At 36.8% G+C, this 21117-nt stretch overlaps 4 protein-coding genes across 4 annotated transcripts; 2 read left to right on the forward strand and 2 right to left on the reverse strand.

The window, feature by feature from the left end:
• Positions 1–6726: 6726 nt before the first annotated feature.
• Positions 6727–7398, reverse strand: LOC141679403 (uncharacterized). Its single transcript, XM_074485904.1, has one exon. The coding sequence runs from the start codon at positions 7396–7398 to the stop codon at positions 6727–6729; it is 672 nt and encodes a 223-aa protein (XP_074342005.1).
• A 78-nt stretch (positions 7399–7476) lies between these two features.
• Positions 7477–8174, reverse strand: LOC141679404 (uncharacterized). Its single transcript, XM_074485906.1, has 2 exons — positions 7926–8174; positions 7477–7842 (listed from the first exon to the last, which is right to left on the reverse strand). Exons 1-2 carry the CDS (start codon positions 8172–8174, stop codon positions 7477–7479), a joined length of 615 nt encoding a protein of 204 aa, XP_074342007.1.
• Positions 8175–13821: 5647 nt separating this feature from the next.
• Positions 13822–14397, forward strand: LOC141679405 (uncharacterized). The gene has a single exon (XM_074485907.1). The coding sequence runs from the start codon at positions 13822–13824 to the stop codon at positions 14395–14397; it is 576 nt and encodes a 191-aa protein (XP_074342008.1).
• A 5365-nt stretch (positions 14398–19762) lies between these two features.
• LOC141679406 (uncharacterized) lies at positions 19763–20296 on the forward strand. Its single transcript, XM_074485908.1, has one exon. It carries the CDS (start codon positions 19763–19765, stop codon positions 20294–20296), a length of 534 nt encoding a protein of 177 aa, XP_074342009.1.
• Positions 20297–21117: the final 821 nt, after the last annotated feature.

Below are 21117 nucleotides of genomic sequence, written 5' to 3' on the forward strand. Positions count from 1 at the left end.
ATTGGTATCAGAGCATAGGTTGTATGCATATAGATCTGTGGTAAAAAAATCAGAATTTTATGTGCTCGTATGAATTAATTATGATTTTTACAAGTTATATTATGGATTAATTTTTTCTGATGAGAAATCGTTTCTCAGAATAATTTTGAATGTTGATCTGGGTTCTACAAGTGTTGTCGATCGTCTGGGTATTTTTTTCATAATTTTATGATGTATAGATTTTTTATTATGAATTTTTGAAGTTGTTGCAATTAAAATTCGTAATTAAATAAGTATATATATGTATATTCTGTTGTATATACATATATGTTTGTATATCTGCTGTTGTATTGTCTGTGTTGTACTGCTGCACGGAAAAGGAGGAAGACAGGGCACAGTACGGCAGCACAACAACCGAGGAGGAAAGCGGCGGCTGTTGCAAAAGAAAGAAAAAAAAAGGGTGTCGTGCATTCCGGGAATGCGTTACACCCTGTGGCGCATTCACGGAATGCGTTACACCTTTTAATTGGTTAAAAGGGTTGTAACGCATCACCGGAATGCGTTACAGGGCTTGTAACGCGTTCCTGTAATGCGTTACAGCCCGACTGTCCACATTAAATTTGATTTTTTGGGAGTTTAGTAACTCCGTTTTGGGTGTGCAATATATTGTTGGATTCGTTTTTCCGAGACGGATCTAATGGAGTGATTAAATTTTAGTTTATATAAAAGTTTTGAACTGTTTATATTTCCAAAAGTATTTTAAAGTTGTTTTTAACTGTTTTAACTGCTTTTAAATGCTTCATGTGATACATAGAGATGTATAATGCTTAGACCAATTTGCTAGATGATGTAACATGCCTACCTTGATGTTTATTCATGTTTATATATGTGATATATGCTTAGTTTATCATGCGATGATGGATTTAGGTGAACTTAAATGAACATAAGGCGTTTGTTAGACAACCTAGTATAGTGAAATTGTTTCATAACCTTAATAATAATATTATGAATACAATCATGAGATTCTTGTGTTTATGAAACATGTAATTGAATATGAATTTTCGATATGAGAGAAAGGATGATTCTGTCAACAACAGATTTCTATCTGTAAGAAAGGGTTATTAAGTGACGCCTCTTGACAATGCTCCACCCGATCTGGGAATCATCTGATTATTGATTATTGTTTTGAAATATTTAATTTAAAAGGAAGAATTTCTTTATAATATGATTATGATTGTAACGTAATATAATCCCTCTAAAATTAAATAATATCAAGTAGTAATTGGCCAATGATACAACAGGCTTGTGTCGGTCATAGCCTTCCAACATGATAGAAAGTAGTTCTTATTTTTAAATCATTGTCGTTTCATGCCACAGCCGAGGGCTTTGATTTCGAAATAAGAAATACTTGTCTATTACATAGAGATGTGTACATTGAATAAGAATCTAAAGGTCGTTACGTGCCACAGCCGTGGGCCTTTGGGGACTGATTCAACTATACGGAATGTGGGGTTAGACTTGACTTAGAATATTGAGTTTGTCGTGCCACAGCCGTGACTCAATTATTCAAGAGGCTAAAGTTTGATTAGGGAATAACATAAGATGTAATTGACAAGAGTTGTCTGCCTATTGAACATTACATGGCGGTTCGTGCCACAACCGGGGTTGTGTAATGAAATGTAGGATCCCTATTCCCACTAGCATTATGAATGCTTAATTTTTCACGTAGGGGGTTGAATAAATTAGGTAAACTAGTGGGAGCCACTTATGAATAAAGACCCGATTCATATAGTGTTTTTAAAATGAAATCGAATATTTGCTAAGTGTTGTTATGTGTTTATCATTTACAGATTTACAATATACATTATGTCTTCTGCACTATCACTAAGGAGCATACTGGATGCTCACAAATTGACTGGCCCTAATTATGCTGACTGGCTTCGAAACTTGAGAATTGTTCTCAGGATTGAGAAGCTGGAATACGTGATTGACTCACCTAAGCCTACTGAACCTGCTAGTGATGCACATAATAATGAACATGTTGTGTATCGTAAGTGGATAGATGATGCAAATGTTGTTCAATGCATCATGCTAGCTTCCATGAACATTGAGCTACAGAAGCAACATGAGCATATGGATGTTCACACTATCCTAATGCATTTACAAGAGTTATATGATGTGGCGGGGAGGACAGCTCGATATGAGATATCGAATGAGCTGTTCGGTTGTAGGATGTCTGAGGGATCATCTGTGAATGACCATGTACTTAAGATGATCAATTTTATTGAACGTCTTGGACAACTTGGTTTTGCCATGGATGGGGAGCTGAGCCAAGACCTGGTCTTGCAATCGCTTCCGAGTTCGTTCTCGCAGTTTGTTGTGAACTTTCAGATGAATAAGTTGGATGTCAGCCTGCCTGAACTCCACAACAAGTTGAAGACTGCGGAATTGAATTTTCCCCCTAAGAAGAGTTCTGTTCTTCTAATTGGTGAAGGTTCCAATCCTAAGAAAAGGAAAAGGAACTCTTCCAAGAAGAAGAAAGTAGGTGAAGAAAAGCCGGTTCCACCAAAAGCTGAAGACCCCAAGAGCAAAGTTGTTTGCTTTCACTGTAACAAGGTGGGGCACTGGAAGAGAAACTGCAAGGTTTACCTTGCAGAATTGAAGAAGAGGAATGGTAGTAAGACTACCGCTTCCGATTCAGGCATGTTCATGATCGAAGTTAATATGTCACTAGGTCAAATTTCTACTTGGGTATTATATACCGCTTGTGGTTCTCATATTTGCAATTCGTTGCGAGGACTAAAGGGAAGTAGGAATCTTGAAAAAGATGAGGTGATTCTACGTATGGGCAATGGAGCAAGGGTTGCGGCTGTAGATGTAGAATCATTTCATTTACATATGCCTACGGGCAAGACTATTGTTTTAAATAATCGTTATTTTGTTCCCTCGATTATGAGGAATATTATTCCCATGTTAGACTTGGCTGGATTTTCATTTATTATTGAGAATAATGAATGTTCTATTCTTAGAGATAATATTCTTTATGGACGTGGTGCTTTAAATAATGGTCTGTATATATGTGACATAATTTACTTCAGATTGAACAAACTAATAAAAGAAAAGGGATGATGAAAATCTCACTTCATAGTGGCACTGCAGTCTCCATTTAGTAGACATGGAGAGAGGACTGCAAATTTGCTATGAATGGTACACACAGATGTATGTGGACCAATGTCTAAGCAATCCATGGGTGGATTTTCATACTTCATTACTTTCATAGATGATAGATCTAGATTCGGATATGTGTTTGATGAAACACGAGTCTGAAGCCTTTGAAAAGTTCAAAGAGTATAAGTATGAAGTGGAGAAACAAACAAAACATAGTATTATAATTCTTCGATTAGATCGAGGTGGTGAATACTTGAATGGAGTGTTTCTAGATTATCTCAAAGTAAATTGTATAATCTCCCAGTGGACTCCTCCAGATTAGTATCTGAAAGGAGAAATCAAACTTTGTTAGACATAGTGCGGTCCATGATGAGCTATGCAAATCTTCCAGTATTCCTATAGGGTTATGCAATGGAAACCTCAACATATTTACTGAACAAGGTGTCTTCCAAATTTGTTCCTCAAACTCCGTATGAGATATGGAAAGAAAGGAAACCGAGTCTTAAACACGTTAAGATTTGGGGATGTCCAGCTTATGTCAAGTAAGTTGACCCAGATAAGCTGGAATATCGATCCGTAAAATGTAGTTTTGTGGGATATCCTAAAGAGACTTTAGGGTATTACTTTTACACCGATCATCGGGTGTTTCTCTCCAGACATGCTACCTTCTTGGAAAAGGAGTTTATCCTTGAAGGAAACAGTGGGAGCAAAATTGAACTTGATGAAGTTCAAGAAGCACAAACTACTACGGATCAAGTGGAAACACCTGTTCTGATTGAACAACCTTTTGTGGAACAGCCCATTCATAGAACAGGGAGAGTGTCTCGCCAACCTGAGAGGTAATACGGCCTTGTCATTAAGAATGATAATGAGTTGTCGATCATTGATGATGACGACCCTGTGACCTATAATGAGGCTATGAGTAGTGTTGACTCAGAGAAATGGCATAGTGCCATGAAATCCGGAAAGGAATCTATGTATACGGTATACGAAAGAATGATTAGAGCAGATGGCCAGGTGGAGACCTATAAGGCCAGGCTTGTGGAAAAAGGATTCAGACAAAGGCAATGGATTGACTTTGATGAAACCTTTTACCTGTAGCCCTGTTAAAATCAGTTCGGATTTTGCTTGCGATTGGTGCTTACTACTACTATGAGATCTGGCAAATGGCCAGATGGTTTTCTTTCCAAGGGAAATGAAAACCTAGTGTGTAAGCTACTGCGAACCATATGTGGTTTAAAGCAGGCTTCTCGTAGATGGAACATCCGTTTTGATGAGACAATCAAAGAGTTTGGTTTTATAAAAAACGTAGATGAACCATGTGTCTACAAAAGGGTTAGTGGGAGCGCGATAACATTTCTCGTGTTGTATTGAATTAGAGTTGACACACATAACAACATAGCAGACCCACTCACAAAGCTACTTTATGAAAGTCACTTTGATCGTCATAAAGACTAGATGGGTATTAGATATCAGAGTGATTGGCTTTAGTACAAGTGGGAGATTGAAAGGAATATGTCCTAAGTCCAATCATGTATTAGGATTTAGGAATAACTTTTTATGTAATCTATTTTCATTTCATTGATATTAATAAAAGACTTGTTTTGTTTTTATTACGGGCTCTATCTATTTAAGTATTTAAATAAGATATACCATAGTTTAGAGTAAAGCTTTTTATGGATTATGATGAGATCATAATAGTGAGACCTAAAAGATGATAACTCTAAACTTAAATAGTTCCTCGTCGTAGGATTACTAACTGGTAATTAATAATCCACAAAGATCGGTACATACTATGCTTGCTTCATTATGAAGGATGTCTGTTCTCATAGACATTTGTGTGGTGACACTATAGCTAGTATGTAGATGCTTATTATAGAATAAGTTCACTGAACATGACTCGCACAGTTGAACAACTGATGGAGTTCACTCACGTGTCAGCAGTTGTTCACATAGTGATAGTTGTACAAGTATCCTTAGACTTGAGGTCATCATAGTCATCTTGTGTACACTGAACTATGCTTTGGTTTAGTTCTTAGTCTCCAGGGATAATTATTAGGGCTCTACTGGGTATAGGAATTTGTACACGAAGATAGTGTATGATCAATATAGGATCTACCCCTTCCAGTGAAGGAAGCGAATGTTCAAGGCTGATCCACTTATGCTAGTTCAGGAATCTCTGGCCAGAGTGAATGAAATTAGAAAGGAGTTTCTAATTTGCATAGAACTACGCATAGTAAATGGTAAGCAAGTGATTGAATTAGATAGGCTTGACACGAGATCCATGCCTTGTATTTAATCGGGACATTGTAGGGTAGAAGGAGTTTATTGTACGGTAACTATTCACTGAATAAGTTCTTGGTATTCTAAGCAGTGAATTCATATTATCCGGATAGTCGCGATATGCTGAGAAGTATCCCTCACGATGTAGAATGAATGTGATTAATTAATTAATCATATTTAATAAATTAGAGAATTTATATAAATAATGATAAAATAGTTTTATTATTATTTATTTCTACTATCGGCTTAATATTGAACCTACAGGGTCACACCATAAAAATAGAATAATTTAATGGTGGAGGAATTAATTAATAATGGCTGATAATTTTTTATTTATGAAATAAATAATTAATTGGCAAATTTAATAATTAATTAAATGAGATTTAATTGATTATAAATTAATTAAGAAAAGTTCTTAATATTATTAATTAAAGGATTTAATTTTTGGAAATTAAATCAAGAGAGAGAATTATTTCTAAAGTGTTTAGAAAAAGGATTAATAATTAAAAGGTGTTTTAATTATTAATGAGAATAATAAATGGGATAATAATAATAATATTTATGGGAAAATTTCAGCTGAAAATTTTGCCTATAAATATACTATTATAAACCCTATTTTCATTCGAACCCAAAAAAACCCAAAAGTTTTAGAAAACCAAATTCTCTCCACCTCCTCCTCCTCCTTAACGTCGTTTTCTTGGTGGATACCGGTGGAGTGCTTCACGTTTGAGGAGCAGCTGCTAAGGATCTCCGATCGTTGCTCTTGGAACGCATATTAAAGGTTAGTAATCGATCCCTACGTTTTTACCACGATTTATGTGCTTTTATTTGGATTTTGTATGTGTAAAAGTGTTTTACCATGCCCCGCTGCGATTAAAATCCAACACCTTATAGGTAGGAGCATCCACCTCAGGACAAGGCATAGTTTCACACACTACAGATGAAGAGGGCGCGTCCTTCTTTTGAGGAGCATCAAGCTCTCGTACATTTTCATTCTCCAAGGGTAGCGTCCTCTTTTTGAGGAGCATCTACCTTGGACTCAATTTTTAAGCTTTGAAAGGCTTCACTCCTTCCTTCTAATCTTTCTCCATTAACTTCTCTTTGCACAACATCTCCTTCATGATTCACCATGACTTCTTCAACACTACGAATTCTCGAAACATTCCCTAGCACCAAAGCATATGTATTGGCCACATAAGCTTCTTCCTCCTCTGGGTCTTCCATAAAGTAGTGGGCGTGAACTTCTCCATTTGGCTTTACTTGGATATCTGTTATATCCTCTTCGGGAAGGCCTTTTTATTCATATCTTCTCCTGCAGAATTCTTTAACAGCCTTGTGATAACAGTCACGCGATTCATATTGTGATCCTCTCAAGATGCCTACTTCGTTAGGCGTAAGGAACCTTATCATTAAATGATGTATCAAGGTTATCACTATGAAGGCCCATAACCAAGGTCTACCCACCAGCACATTATACACGGATTCTTGCTCCAATACTTTGAATTCTATCATTTGAGTAATAGACAGAGCTCCTTCCCCAAGCGTGACAGGAAGTCTAATTGAACCCATAACCCTCACTGCTTCTCCGGTAAAACCATAGACATGGGCATCTTCAAAATTCATATCATTGTCTAGGAAACCCAATTTCTTGTATGTGTTATAGTACAAGATGTTTGCAGAGCTCCCGTTGTCCAGGAAGACCCGATGCACGTTCATTGTCCCAACAAGCATAGTTATCTTAAACGCATCATTATGGGGATGATGCACCCATATTGACTCTATTTCCCTAAAAGTAATATCAGCAGACTCCCCTTTGAATATTTTTGATGGTCTATCCTCCAAGCTATGAATGTTGGTCAGTGGTTGATGTCGCGCTTCTCTTGCGTTCCTCTCCAATGCCCGATTACTATCACCAACAAATGGATGTCCTCCAAAAATTGCTCTAATACTTCCAGCTCTTTGGAACATGACATCTGCTGGCTTTTAATTAACGTTTGCTTGTGAGGGATGCCTTTCATCTTTCCCCTTGTCATTATTTCCTTTACATCACTTCACCTTGTCAATCCACTCTCCCAAATACCCGGCCTTGATCAACTCTTCAATTTCATCTTTTAGGTGATGATATTCGTGGGTATCATGACCGATAGACTCATGGTATTCATAATATTTCTTCTTGTCTCTGCTTTTCCATAAGGTCAAGCGATCCGGCTTCTTGAAGATTCCCCTATCCTTGTTCACCTCAAAGATGTGATCAATGGACGCCGCCAAAGGAGTATAGTTGCTCACTCTCTTTTCATAATTCAACAGTGGACTCCACTCTCTTCGCATGCTCAGGTCATTTACCCTATTAGGACTTCGAGCATTCTGTTGGTACTCTGGACTCGCAGACCTATCTCTCGTCTTAGCTCGCCCCTTGAGTTGTTGGTGTTATTATTCTTTCTAGTCTCAGCGAACGACTGCTCGATCTCCTTGAAGGATTCAGCCTACGCAAGTACGTCAGCCAATGACACAGGGTCCTTTCCTTGCAAATGTTTCCATAAATCTGTTCCCACATGCAGACCATCTATAAGAAGTATTTTCAGTATCTCATCAGTTGCGCCTCTCACCAAGGTAGACTCTGCATTGAACCTTTTGAAGTACAACGTCAAGCTTTCTCCTTCCTTCTGTTTCACATTTGCCAGTATGGTGACAGGCGGGGTATACTTCACTACAGCTTGGAATTGAGTCAAAAATAAAGTTTTCATTTATTCCCATGACGTGATAATCCCCGGACCAAGTTTCTGGAACCATTGTTGAGCACCTCCTCTTAAGGTGGCTGCTAAAAGACGACACCGTGCTAAATCAGGTACTTGATATACATCCATTTCAATATTGAAGCGCTCCAAGAATTCCACGGGGTCAGAGTTTCCGTGAAAACGTAAGTCATTGGTCGTGTTCATGTACCCAACAGGTAGCTGCACTTCCCTTACAACTGCATCGAAGGGAGATGGGGCTTGCGCGGTTGCTGCGACCCTTTCTCCTTTGAGATGGTTGAGCAACCTTTTAAGATCATCCACATTGAACGTTCCCACTTCAGGGATGGTTTGAACATTGAGTTAATGGGGTTGTTGATGTTCCCCCTGGTTACCCCCAGTTTGTGTCAGTGGATCTTTCCGCCCCTCGCCCTGAGGCTGCGGCTGTGGTCAATTACCATCCTGATTTAGAGCCTCCCCTTATACACGAGGTATCTCCTGATCGCGTCCCGGGGCTTCATCATTATTTTGCAACCTTTCTTGAATTCGGATGTCGTCTCCACCACGAAGATGCGTCCTTGATCCATTACATGTGGAACTCTATGAGGCTATAGGAATAACGATGGGAGCTTCTTTAGTTGCGGGTGCGTCCTCACGCCTTTCATGATACGGCACCCTTCTCTGCTGATATTCCACCCTTCCCCGACCATTCCTTTGGTAACTCCGGCCAAAACTTCCAAATCTTCCACATGGAGGGGCACGCTCGTGTCCGCGGTGTCGCGCCCTACCATCCCTTGGGTATGCAAGGGGCACACCCGTTGTATCACGGGGCCTCGCTTCTCCAATGTTACCTTCCTTTTTCCATTCCAACAACAACATCTTAGATCATCATCCCCCAATCTTATGCCAAGTCTTTTCTTCAGGGTTGAAAAATCTCTTCTTTCTTCACCCCGGTTCTGGATATTCTCCGCACGACGATGCTCGTCCACCATACGCCCGGACCTATGCGAATGCGGGACAACCTGACTGTCGATACGAGGTCTCTCTCTCTCATCAGTGTCCTCATCGATAAGCTCCACAATAGGCTCGACATCTTCATAGTATTCCAAGCGCTGCGGAGTGATTCGAAGGTTTCCTTCATTAGCTTGGTCGCGAACATCTTGGGTGACTTCTTCGACCACGGGAGCTTTCCCCACGGCGTGACCATGGCGGGGTAAATAACGACCCCTCCTTGTTTTGAGTCGCTCTACCGTGCTCAACCTCAAGTTAAAGTTGTTCAGAGTGTCCCTCATGCGATACAGCTGCTCCAAGATATCAGCATTGCTGATGTGAACTGGTGGTGTTCCTCCTATATCTGGAGCTCGTGGAGGATCCATTATATATCTGGGTACGTAGGGTTCATGCCGAGTATAGCCTCCCTCGCCATCTCCTTCAGATCTGCTATCACTTCCATCACAAGATCTTCCATCACGATTGTAAGACATATTTTCCTCCTAAGATTATGAACTTGATCATCACCCCTCCTTCTAGCACCAATTTGTTGACGGAGGAATTTGGTAACAACAAAATTTGAGGTTTATCGCCGGAATCAAGATCTCTGACGGTGGTTCTATGCCCGAAAATCAAGCGGTGTGTGGTGGTTATGCGTTAATTGGTGGTTGAGATTGATTAGGATAAGTGGTGGTTCCTTATCAGCTCTCAACTTCTTACCCTCTCAATGTGCCTACGTACCCTTTATATAGGGATCAAGCCTGACATAGTTCTTGGGGAACAAGAAATCTAATGGGCTTAGACTTCTCATTCCTAGGCCCGGTAGAAGTACCTCCAGAATCCATCTTCCGCTAGCTTTAGGAATGTTCAACTATGAGGCCCAACCACGAAGGCCCAAGGCTCGCTCGTAATCGTAGGACTTCACGGATAGTGCATCTCCCTGCGCAAGGATAACATTCCGCTAAAACTATCTCCCTTGATTTACGAACGTAGGTACAACCACGGTTCACCTCAAATGTCGGACGCGTCCATGTACCCGAATGAGGATAACCCACCAGATAGCAGGACAGGTGATCCCAAGCTCTTGGGTGCAAAGTGCAGGATGACTCCAAAGTTCTCCAACGATGGACACCAGTTGAATACAAGAACAGAGTTTCCAAAGCACACGCCAAAGTTAACCCCGCATCCCCAATGAGAACACCCGTTGAATACATGAGGAGGCCTTCAATCATCAGGCATACCCCCTGGAGGCCTTCAAGCTTTTTACGGACATCCCCCTCCTTGACCGTCTCATGGAGGGAAATCTTCAAAGAGTACCTGCAACAAATACGTTAGTGAAAACAATCCCCATCCCTCTTTTCATACTTGCCTTGTCCCCAAAATGTCCCTGTTTGCCTTGTCCTAAATGAGGACAAGCCCAACTATTCAAAAGTATGCATCTCCCAAGGACAGGACGCGTCCTCTTCTTCCTGTAGAATGCACATATATTCTTTGTATTGCAATCCCAACATATGAACAATCTATCTTGTTAACTCTATTCATTCAAGGCGCGCCCTGCATCCTAGACGCGTCCTAGACGTATTGAGATTTCCTCCACAACCCTTGGCATGACAACCTCGACCTCAAACGACCCAAATTACACAGTCCACTCAATGTTTGGACGCGTCCTATATATAGAGGGTGCGTCCTCCCTTAGTACATTGTAGCCTACAACTTAATCATTCATCTCTTTGCCCCCATTCTATTTCCAATTGACCTATTCTTGACCCGAAATGACTCGATGCCAAATTTTAGCTATAACAACTACCCACAAATTTCATACGCAGTTGAAAACAAAGTTGAAATTTTAATCCATAGAAATATCAACGAAATTTGATTTGCTACCCTCCAAAATCCAAGACGCGTCTTTACAGGAGGACACGTCCTTTCTTCGTACAAACACCATTGAAAACTCAACCGCTTCGTAGCCGTTGCGCTACAGCTGTCACATGCGTCATCATTATCACTCATCTATAAATAGGCTTAAATAAATTTTGAAATGAGAGGGAGCAAAACCGAGAAATAGAACCCCAAATAATTATGGCCCAGGATACTCTGACTTTTTGGAAGTTGTACAAAAACGTCACCATACTTGACATATAATAATATTTTTGAGACAAACAAAAATAATATTAAGCTACTGTATATAGGAAAACGGCAAATAAATTTGTAATTAACACTATACTATTATTTAATTATTATAAAATTAGGAAAATGGCCCAGCTGAGTAGCTGACATCATGAGTACTTATCTTGAGTAACAGATTCTAAATACACGAATATATAAAAAAATGATATCAAGCCTTGGTTATATTTCATATTATAATCATCAATTTATTTATAGCAATTATTGGCTGAATTTGCTGTCAAAGTTATACTATAGTTTTAGTCATCCATAATCTTCTGACGGGGTGTTTAAATTAATAATCACTTGATTTGTAAGTCTACTGATCCGACAAAGCCACACTTCTTGTTCGCCTTTCCATGTATATTTTAGTACAAGTGACCCATCATGGCATCCAATCTATCTTCATACCTTATTTTATGCAATTATATAATTTGTTGAGCTACATTTATATTCGGATATTCCTCTACACTTTTATAAAAAAAAATAAAAATTGCACGTAATTAGTATCAGGAGATTATTAATTTGAAGAAGCAATATTGCTTTCCTAAGAACGAGTCGACATGATTGCCATATTTTTTATACACATATTAGTAAAGAAGGGAAAAATGATATTATAAGAATATTTATATAGAAAAAAAATTATAATTTGAAGAAGCAATTATGAATACCAAATTAGCATTACAAAAATAATATAATTCGAAGAAGCAGTATCTTTTTGCTTTGAAGAGAGCGACTAGAACACAATACTAACATGTCTCTCGATTAGAATTTTTTTTTTTTATAATTTTGACATTTTATTAAATGTTAATCATAACAAGATACTTATACATATATTTTCTAAGTTGACTATATGAACATACTTATATTTCATGAATTTTTTGGCATTAGAAATAATATATTTTAAATATTATAATAATCATGTAAATTAAGTATATATTTTATTATAAGATTTTTAACTAATAAGCTCATCTAAAACAATAATTTTTTTAAAAAAGTCTCGAGTGATCTAATATTATATTTTAACATTTTCATTTACTCGAAAACTCATTATTTTTATTGAAAAGTGTAACGCATACGCATATTTTTTAAATAATAATTTGTGGACCAAAGCTCTCCTGTTAAATATATAGCCTATTTAAAATTGTTAGAGAAAAGTTAGAATTGGATGTTATATTATTTCTACAATTATATAATAAATGAAATATTAAATTTTTTGATATGGTATCTATTTCTTAATATAAGCTAAATTTACATAATAACCCTTATTTATAAATCTTTTTAAAATTATATATACCATCTTATTAAAGTCAATTACGTAAATTAGAATTAGATTCTGGTATTCGATAATTTTACCGAATTATTTTAATTATCTTTTTATCAATGTTAGATTATTTTTTAAATGATTATTTAGAATATAATATAGCAGTAGTCTAATTATTTCCTCCAATAAAGCCCTTACACCAGGTGATAGGCCAGAAATAACCAAGTCCAAATAAAGGAACAGAAGCCCAGAGAGATAACACCCCAGGCCCAAACTGGGGTGGTCCCCGGTGCCACGTGGCACAGGACAAAAGAGTCAACTGTCTCATGTTACCCAAAATGGAATAATTGCATCACAGTCGTTCATGTGCAAAGATCCCAAGGCAACACTGGTGGAAGAAGGACCTGACCCCACAGTCCATCCAAATCGTCCAATCAATCACCAACCAAGAATGATCAAAGGCTCGGATGAAGAGGTACAAACCCCAACAACCCTAAATCTTGGGACCTTTAAAAGGCTCTTGAAAAATATTTGATTGCTACACACCTATACACACACTACTATACATATTTTTGAATAGCTCCTTCTTCCCTCTTCTTCCCTCTTCTTCTTCTTCAAGAAACCCCATTTCTTATTCTCACACCAGAGTTGCCGCGGGAAAAAACCCCCCTCCGGTTCTATTTTGCAGAGTCCCCTACCAAGCAGGTTAACCTCACTCCGGCTGCCACGTGGACAGGGCTCTAGCGTATGTGAGAGAGGAGAAGACCCGGGAAGAAATAGAGTTATCACTAGGGTGACTCAATCCAATTCCCTCTACCTTTTCCCTCCACGCCCGATCATCTTTGTTCTCTAGTCGACACCCTCTGTGTTCGCACTTTTTTGCTGTTAGAAGTTAGAACCAAATTGATCTCACTTAATTTACCTTTATTAGAGCATTCACATCCAGTTTTGTATATCAATCCCTATATTTTTACTATAAATGACAATTTCCCAAAATTATTTCTAAAATTTATTTATCAAAACAAATTCACCTACATCTCATACCCCATCCTTATCCCCATACTCTTTTTATATACTTCATTATCTCTCCTTTTTAGTTTCAAATTTGAAAATCAAATATAATATCACTTTAAAATCTCCTGCTTCTTCACCTTCAACGGTCTTTAATGATAACTCATTTTTATCATACTTCCAAATCTTATTTGCAAGAAGGAAATTCTTACTAATTCTCACAAATCTTAAATGGTTCGATCATTGTTTCGTAAAATATTGGCATCTTTTTCATCGGAAGATGATAGCGATGTCGAAATTAAGGAGGCTTATGGGCATGTATCAAATCATCATGAAATTAGGCAACGTCTTAAGTTTATTCGGCGTGATCATAACATGGGGAACGAACGTTTATTTCGTGATTATTTTGCAGAGAATCCGGTGTATCCATCAAATCTATTTCGAAGAAGATTTCATATGAGTCGTCCGTTATTTCTTCGTATTTTAAGAGAGGTAGAGTCATTTGAGCCGTATTTTGTGCAGAGAAGAGATAATGATGGACGAATTGGTTTAACTTCTATGCAAAAAGTAATCACGACACTTAGAATGCTTGCCTATGAAGTTACAGGAGATTTTATGGATGAGTACATTCGTATAAGTGAAACCACAGCAATGGAGAGTCTCAAAAAGTTCACTGAGACTTTAGTTAGTGTCTTCTCCAATGAGTATTTGAGGTCTCCTAATGCTAATGATACTATCCGATTACTTGATATTGCTGAACAACAAGGATTTCTGTGTATGCTTGGAAGCATTGACTGCATGCACTAGAAGTGGAAAAACTGCCCCACCTCTTGGAAAGGTAGGTACTTTGTCCATATACGGGAACCAACTATTATTTTAGAAGCCGTTGCTTCATATGATCTCTGGATATGGCACGCGTTTTTTGGTATGCTCGGTTCACATAATGACATTAACGTGCTTAAGAGATCTTTCATTTTCACTGAACTTGCTCAAGGTCGTGCTCTTCCGGTTAATTACACAGTTAATGGAAATAACTATACGATGGGCTATTACCTTGCAGATGGTATTTATCCAAAATGGCAAACTTTTGTGAAAATAATTCCATCACCACAAGGGAACAAAAGAAATTTTTTTGTGAAGGCACAAGAAGCCGTAAGAATAACTGACCATCAATGTATTAAAAATTTTATTATTCGATAATTTTTGGCTTCCCTATACTACTGAAAGTAATTATAGATTTTTTCCTAGAGTTTGGAGTGCTTCTGGTCAGTTACTTGAACGACATCAATACTACAATTTAACCAAGCGGAAACAAGTAACTTATCTTCTCTAGGGGTAAAATTCGCCCCTTGCAGATTTCCTACTACTACTGATTTCTTCATTAGGAGGAAATGGTGGAGAGTCGTCAGGGGTTATAGGGGAGATTTTGTTTTGCTAAACATAAATGGAATCGAGTTGATAATCTTCGGTTAAAAGACTTGTGTAATACCCATATTTCGTTTCCTGTGTATCCATCATTTCTTCACAAATTTTGTATCTAATTTAGAAATTCAATACTTTATTAACTTGATATATTAATAAATGATGCAAAATCATGTAATTAGTAGACAAGATTAAAACTGATTCCAATATATACCAAAAAACTAAACTCGTATCATATGAGTAGATACAAGTAAAGATAAATAGGGGAAGATAATTGAGAAAAAAACCTTAAGAGGAGAGAAAGTTTTAGATGGTGATGAATCCAATAGGTGACGAATTCAATCAGTGATGATTCACGACTCGGAAGAAGGACATTTGGAAAGCATGAGAAGTGAAATTAGGTATGAATATATATATAAATACAAAAGAAAAAAAGTATATGGCGGGTATTTGTGAGATGAATGTGGCGGGAATGGGAGGGTGTGCAGATGCGGTCTGTACTTTGAGCCCCCAAATATGGGGACTTATTTTTGCCCCCTATAATTAGTCCCTATTTTGGGGATCCGGATGGAGGGAGTATTTAGAGTGAATATCAATATAAATCCATAAATTATAGAGATGGGGTGAATAAAAAAACTCGGATGTGAATGCTCTTAGGTGTATTTTTATTTAGTTATCATTACTTATTTAAATATTTATATCCTCGTACTTTCCCCAGTATTTAATATATTTTAAAAATTTATTCTAAACAAAAAATACTAATATAAAATTAAATTTAAAAATATAATTAATAAGATAGTAAATATAAGAAAGAACCTGTGCATCTTACTATTTTTTTTGCCAAATGCATCTTACTAGATTTAAACTACTTATATTAAAAATGAAATATTAAAAATTTCGTAGTTGAATTTTATTCAGTAATTCTGTGCCGCTCGATGTTGCAATTTAATACATAGACCACTTTAAAATGAAAGATAATTACGTTATCTTCGCGTGGGTTGTTAAATAGTCCATTATGGAACTAAAGATATGACCCAAACAATAAAGTGTGCGCGTGTAGCCCAACAAATCCGAATTTCTTATAATAAAACTCCAAATTAAGCTTTTATTCTCCACTTCATCCAAGTTTAGAATTTCCTTACAACAAAACATTAAAATCTAATTAATAAAAATCTAAATCAATACAAAATATAACAAATATGAGGAATACAATCAATATATATATATACTCTATTATATACTTAGTTGAATTTGTTGCATTGCGCTTAAACAAAATAAAAAATACTTATATTGCGGTTAGAAAAAATATATTGTTGAACCGGGCTAAAACAATTTTAGAAATGAGAGATAATTCGTTGTTGATAATATTCAGGCCGCACTAAAATAAAATTAAAAATAAACTAAATATAATTACTTGAATTTGATTAATATAAGGGGTTTACATAATCATGAGTTTTCTTTTATTTTTATAATTATATGTACTATTTAAAATAAAATAATAATTTATTAAAACAACGTGCATCACAAAGATTATATGCTATTACTTTTTAAAAAGTAAAAGTATTCTTGATAAACAAAATATGGCTTACATATTTCAATTCTTCATAAACAAAAGTAGACAATAATTTTTTTGAAACTGGAGAAATTTTCATTAAACAATAAAAAATTTGTTCATAATACTGACTAATTCATTGAGGATAATGATTATTTCAGAGTTGTTCAACACCAAAAAATACTACTCATGCGAGGTGATAATCGACTACATTCCATTCCCCTCTAACATGAGAACAACCCACAGAATCAAAAGAAGCACTAAGAGATAAAATATCTTCTAGAACAGTGTCGATATTAGAAAAATAAATGGTAGCTGATGAGAATTTTGAAATCAATACTTGGCAATCAGATTCTAGGATGACATGATTGCAAACCTGCCTTCTTGCCAATTACAAGAATCATGGCATTTGCTTCTGCAATTACAGGTGCTTACCAAGCTCGTACCCTCCTTGATGCAGCAGAAATAACAATTCACTCATGATTATTTGGTACAACACCCATATCTCTCCAGCCTTCTTCTCCAACTGATGCATCTGCATTCACTTTTATTACTACTTCTGGTGGTGTTTTCCAAATTTTTGACCTCGGAGATCGTGATATATGTGTAACGTAAATACGTACAATATATTCTCCATGTTCTTCTACTATAATCTTCCCACTTTTGCTAATAAAATGGATGATGGTGATAATTTTTCTTCAAACACTTTTAAATTAACACTTTAATTTCATTTAGTAAAGACATGCAAAAAAATGAATCGTTGGAAATTGGTTTGGTTTGAATTTTAAAATCATATTTATACCTTTTTACTTTAATTTTCAGCCGAAACCAAAATTGTGCCACGTCAAATTATTACATATTAATTTATTTAAAATATTAAAATATTTATATGCTAGACTACTACATATTCACCCATTTAAACAAATTATCTCAGCTAACTACAGTTTGTAAAATGTACGTAAAACATAATAAGTTTCATACTGAATAATTTCGTTATTCAGGGAAGGTAAATTATGTTGATATGGACATGTTCGGAGATGACTTGCGTCAGTCCCAGTCAGAGGGGTTGAAGGCATATCGGTTGGGGGTAAGCGAAAATGAGGTGGACGGCGTAGGACGTGGGTTGATCAATTGAGTATTAATATGAAGATCTTAAATCTCACAGGTGACATGACATTAGATAGGTTGCTTGGAGATGACGAATTAGAGTAAAAAAGGTTGTGTCTACTAATTTCCCGCCTTAGGTCCATCCAATTTTGACTACAATCATGGACTATGTTAGTTTGAGAACATAAAATATCTAAAATTCGAAGAGGGGTCCGTGTAGGTATTTCCCCTGTGCATGCAACCATGGGCTAACGTTTTTCTCATGCACTTATCTTACTTTTTTTGTTATAGTATTATCTATCATTTTGTTCATTTTTATATTTGCCATACACCATTATTTTTTGTCGTACATTAAGTCAGGGGTATTCACAAAAAACAGTTTTCTTATTCATCGAAGTAGGGGTATGATCTGCGTACATCTTACCCTGCCCAGACACTACTCTGAGCAGGGTATATTTTATTTGGTTTGATTTGGATCACATCGTATTTCATTATTAACTAAATGCTAATAAAAAGGTATTTATAAATTTTCATTTAATAGTTCTAAAACCAAAATCATATTTTTTAAAATCTAACCAAATTAATATTTTTTAATTTTTAAACTTTACTTAATTAGGTGCGGTGCAATTTGCGAAAAAAATCGCATTACAGATCATGGCGATCGCCGATCGTAATAGCTGTTTGTACATGAATTTTCTTGGCCTCGACATGACAGGATGATGGAATGTGCTAAGACGGGAATATGATAAGGACGTGATGAAACCTAGACAACATCGCAGGAGGTAGCTGACAATCAGGTTGGGAGAATAGAGCTAGAGACTGAGTCCAACAATGCCTCTATTTCAGAGAAGTAAAACTTAACAGCAAGACCGAGTCTATAGGCATGATCAAATAATGAGAGAAGGGATAAAGATGATTCAAATATGGGGAGAAAAAAGTGGAACAAATAAGAGAAGATCGAGGGGATATAAAATATAAAAGGCAAGCATGGATAGGGGTCAGTACACAACCGACGAAGCAAAACATTACAAAATATACACAAACTTTAGTTCTTGATTTCATAAGGAAGGAGATCATTTCGCAGTAGACACCATTACCCAAAACAAATACGAAGACTAAGAACACGAAAATGATAGTAGATATAATGTATAATCGAGATTATGTATCAAATCAAACACCTTGTAATCGTTATTAAACAATTAGTGGATTTCATTTAGGTTGGGTACACAATCTCACCCGCGATTTTTCTCGTTCTCAGGTTTTCCGCGTCACCAATTTCTTGTGCCATTCTCTCTTATATTCTTATTGTTTTAGCTAAATTACACAAATTGAACATTAAACCAACCTTAGCATTTAACCTACAAAAAATGGTAAAAATAATTGGCGCCGTCTGTGGGAAACTTGCTAAGGATTCGGTTGGTTCACTACGATGGCATGCGATGAGTTGGAAGAACAGGCTACCAATTAAGGAGCTGAGGATGAGAGCAATAAAGAGATGATAGCAACGTTGAAAAAACTACAAGAGGGTATGGAGAAGGTACACTTTGAAAATGAAACGTTGAAGAAAGAACTGGCCACGGCCAAATCCAAAACCAAGAAGACTACAAAGAAGACGATCCCAAGTGTGGTTAGACGTCTGGATATGGATGATGCCGAGGAATGGGATCAACATGAAGGAACAACAAAGGTTACCGATGATGTCGTTGAGATAGAGGATATCAATAACATACCAAATAATTATGATGACATAGAGAGACAACATGATGAACAACGTTATGATGATCATGAGGATCGAGAAGTGGATAATAACAGAAGGAGATCACGTCACAGGAGTACTAAATCTCGAAGCCAAATTGCAGAGGAATTTAAAAGAGAATTACAAGAGGGGAGGGACTTAGTTGAAAGGATCCCCAACATCCTGAATCCATTGGAGAAAGCGACTCCTACGAGCTATGTTGATTCACCTTTTCATGATAATATTGCTTTGGTAGAGATACCAAAACACTTCATGATGCCATAAATGAGGCCATATGATGGCACTAGTGACCCACTGGAACACAACCTATTACAAGTGACTTAAAGGAGGCTTGTATGTGTAAGGGATTTGGTTCAACATTGTCAGTACCAGCCTTGCAATGGTTCATTAATCTTCCACACAGGAGCATCAAAATATTCACAAACCTAGAAGATGCATTTAATATACAATTTGCTAGCAGTAGAGTGTTTGAGAAGACCACCAACGATTTATACAAGATTGTGCAACGTTATAGAGAGCTACTATATGATAACTTGACACGATTCAATAGAGAGAAAGTGACCATTACCAACTGTGATGTACCCACAACTACTGAGGCATTCAGAAGGGGGTTAGAGATGGAATCTCCACTTTATGAAGAGTTGATAAAGTACCCATGTAGAACTATGGATGACATAGAAGCTAAAGCTATGGCACATGTGAGGTTAGAAGAAGACATGAGGGAGGATTATGAGAAATATTACAGGCCTTCGAGAAAGATTACGACACCAAGGTCTAGGGAATACAAACCCTACTCGAGGCCTTCCAGGGATGAAGTGATGTCAACACGACGTGGGAACGCAGTGATTGGAGAAAGGATGAACGTGTAGATTGGAGGAAGGACCCTAATCTGCCACCAATATACGATAACTATGGTTTCACAATAACTTCGTCAGCCATCATGAAGGAGTTCACCAAGCTGGGATGTTAGGTCACACTTTCACTGTAGAGGGGGTGAATACAGTGTTTATTACAATCAAATCAAACTTCAAGAACTTATGTAACAGAAAACAAACTTTATTGAAACAATAAACTCTGTTACAATCTGAAACTGTTATCTCTCAGTGATGAACAAAATATCACGAGAGCTGCTAGGGTTACAGTAAATAATATTCTCGATAATGATAACACTTATAGTGTAAACCCTATGTCTGTGTTTATATACTACACAGTTACAAGATAATCGCTAATTGATATGGAATATAATTCTGCTTCCTAATATATATCAATCAGATATCTTCTATTCCAAGTATTCCATTCTTCACGGAATTCCTTCTTCATGCATATCTCTTCTTATGTTTATCTTGATCTTCTTAACTTCAATCAGCTACTGTCCTTATCTGATCGTCCTTCAGTACTTAAGTTCTGATATCTATCTCCTGATGCTTATCTCCTGATAACATAAGTACTGATATCCCTTAAGTTCTGACGTCCAGTATAAGTACTGATCAGTTAAGTACTGATTTGTTCTGTTCAAATAAGATCTGAAATCTAAACATAAAACATATTAGCCATGACATTATCAAATATATCTAACAATCTCCCCCAACTTGTAAATTAGCAAAATATACAAGTTTAACAGATATTTGATGATGTCAAAAACATTAAGTACAAATGCATGAGAAATAGACAAGATAACTACAACTTACAG

The sequence above is a fragment of the Apium graveolens genome, chromosome 8 (assembly GCF_009905375.1).
Source record: "Apium graveolens cultivar Ventura chromosome 8, ASM990537v1, whole genome shotgun sequence".
NCBI lineage: Eukaryota > Viridiplantae > Streptophyta > Magnoliopsida > Apiales > Apiaceae > Apium > Apium graveolens.

Coding starts and splice junctions, on each gene's coding strand:
- LOC141679403 (XM_074485904.1), bottom strand. CDS start 7,398: ATGTTCCAAAGAGCTGGAAGTATTAGAGCAATTTTTGGAGGACATCCA.
- LOC141679404 (XM_074485906.1), bottom strand. CDS start 8,174: ATGAAAACTTTATTTTTGACTCAATTCCAAGCTGTAGTGAAGTATACC. Junction 7,843..7,925: donor ACCCTGTGTCATTGGCTGAC/GTACTTGCGTAG, acceptor CAACAACTCAAG/GGGCGAGCTAAGACGAGAGA.
- LOC141679405 (XM_074485907.1), top strand. CDS start 13,822: ATGGTTCGATCATTGTTTCGTAAAATATTGGCATCTTTTTCATCGGAA.
- LOC141679406 (XM_074485908.1), top strand. CDS start 19,763: ATGTGTAAGGGATTTGGTTCAACATTGTCAGTACCAGCCTTGCAATGG.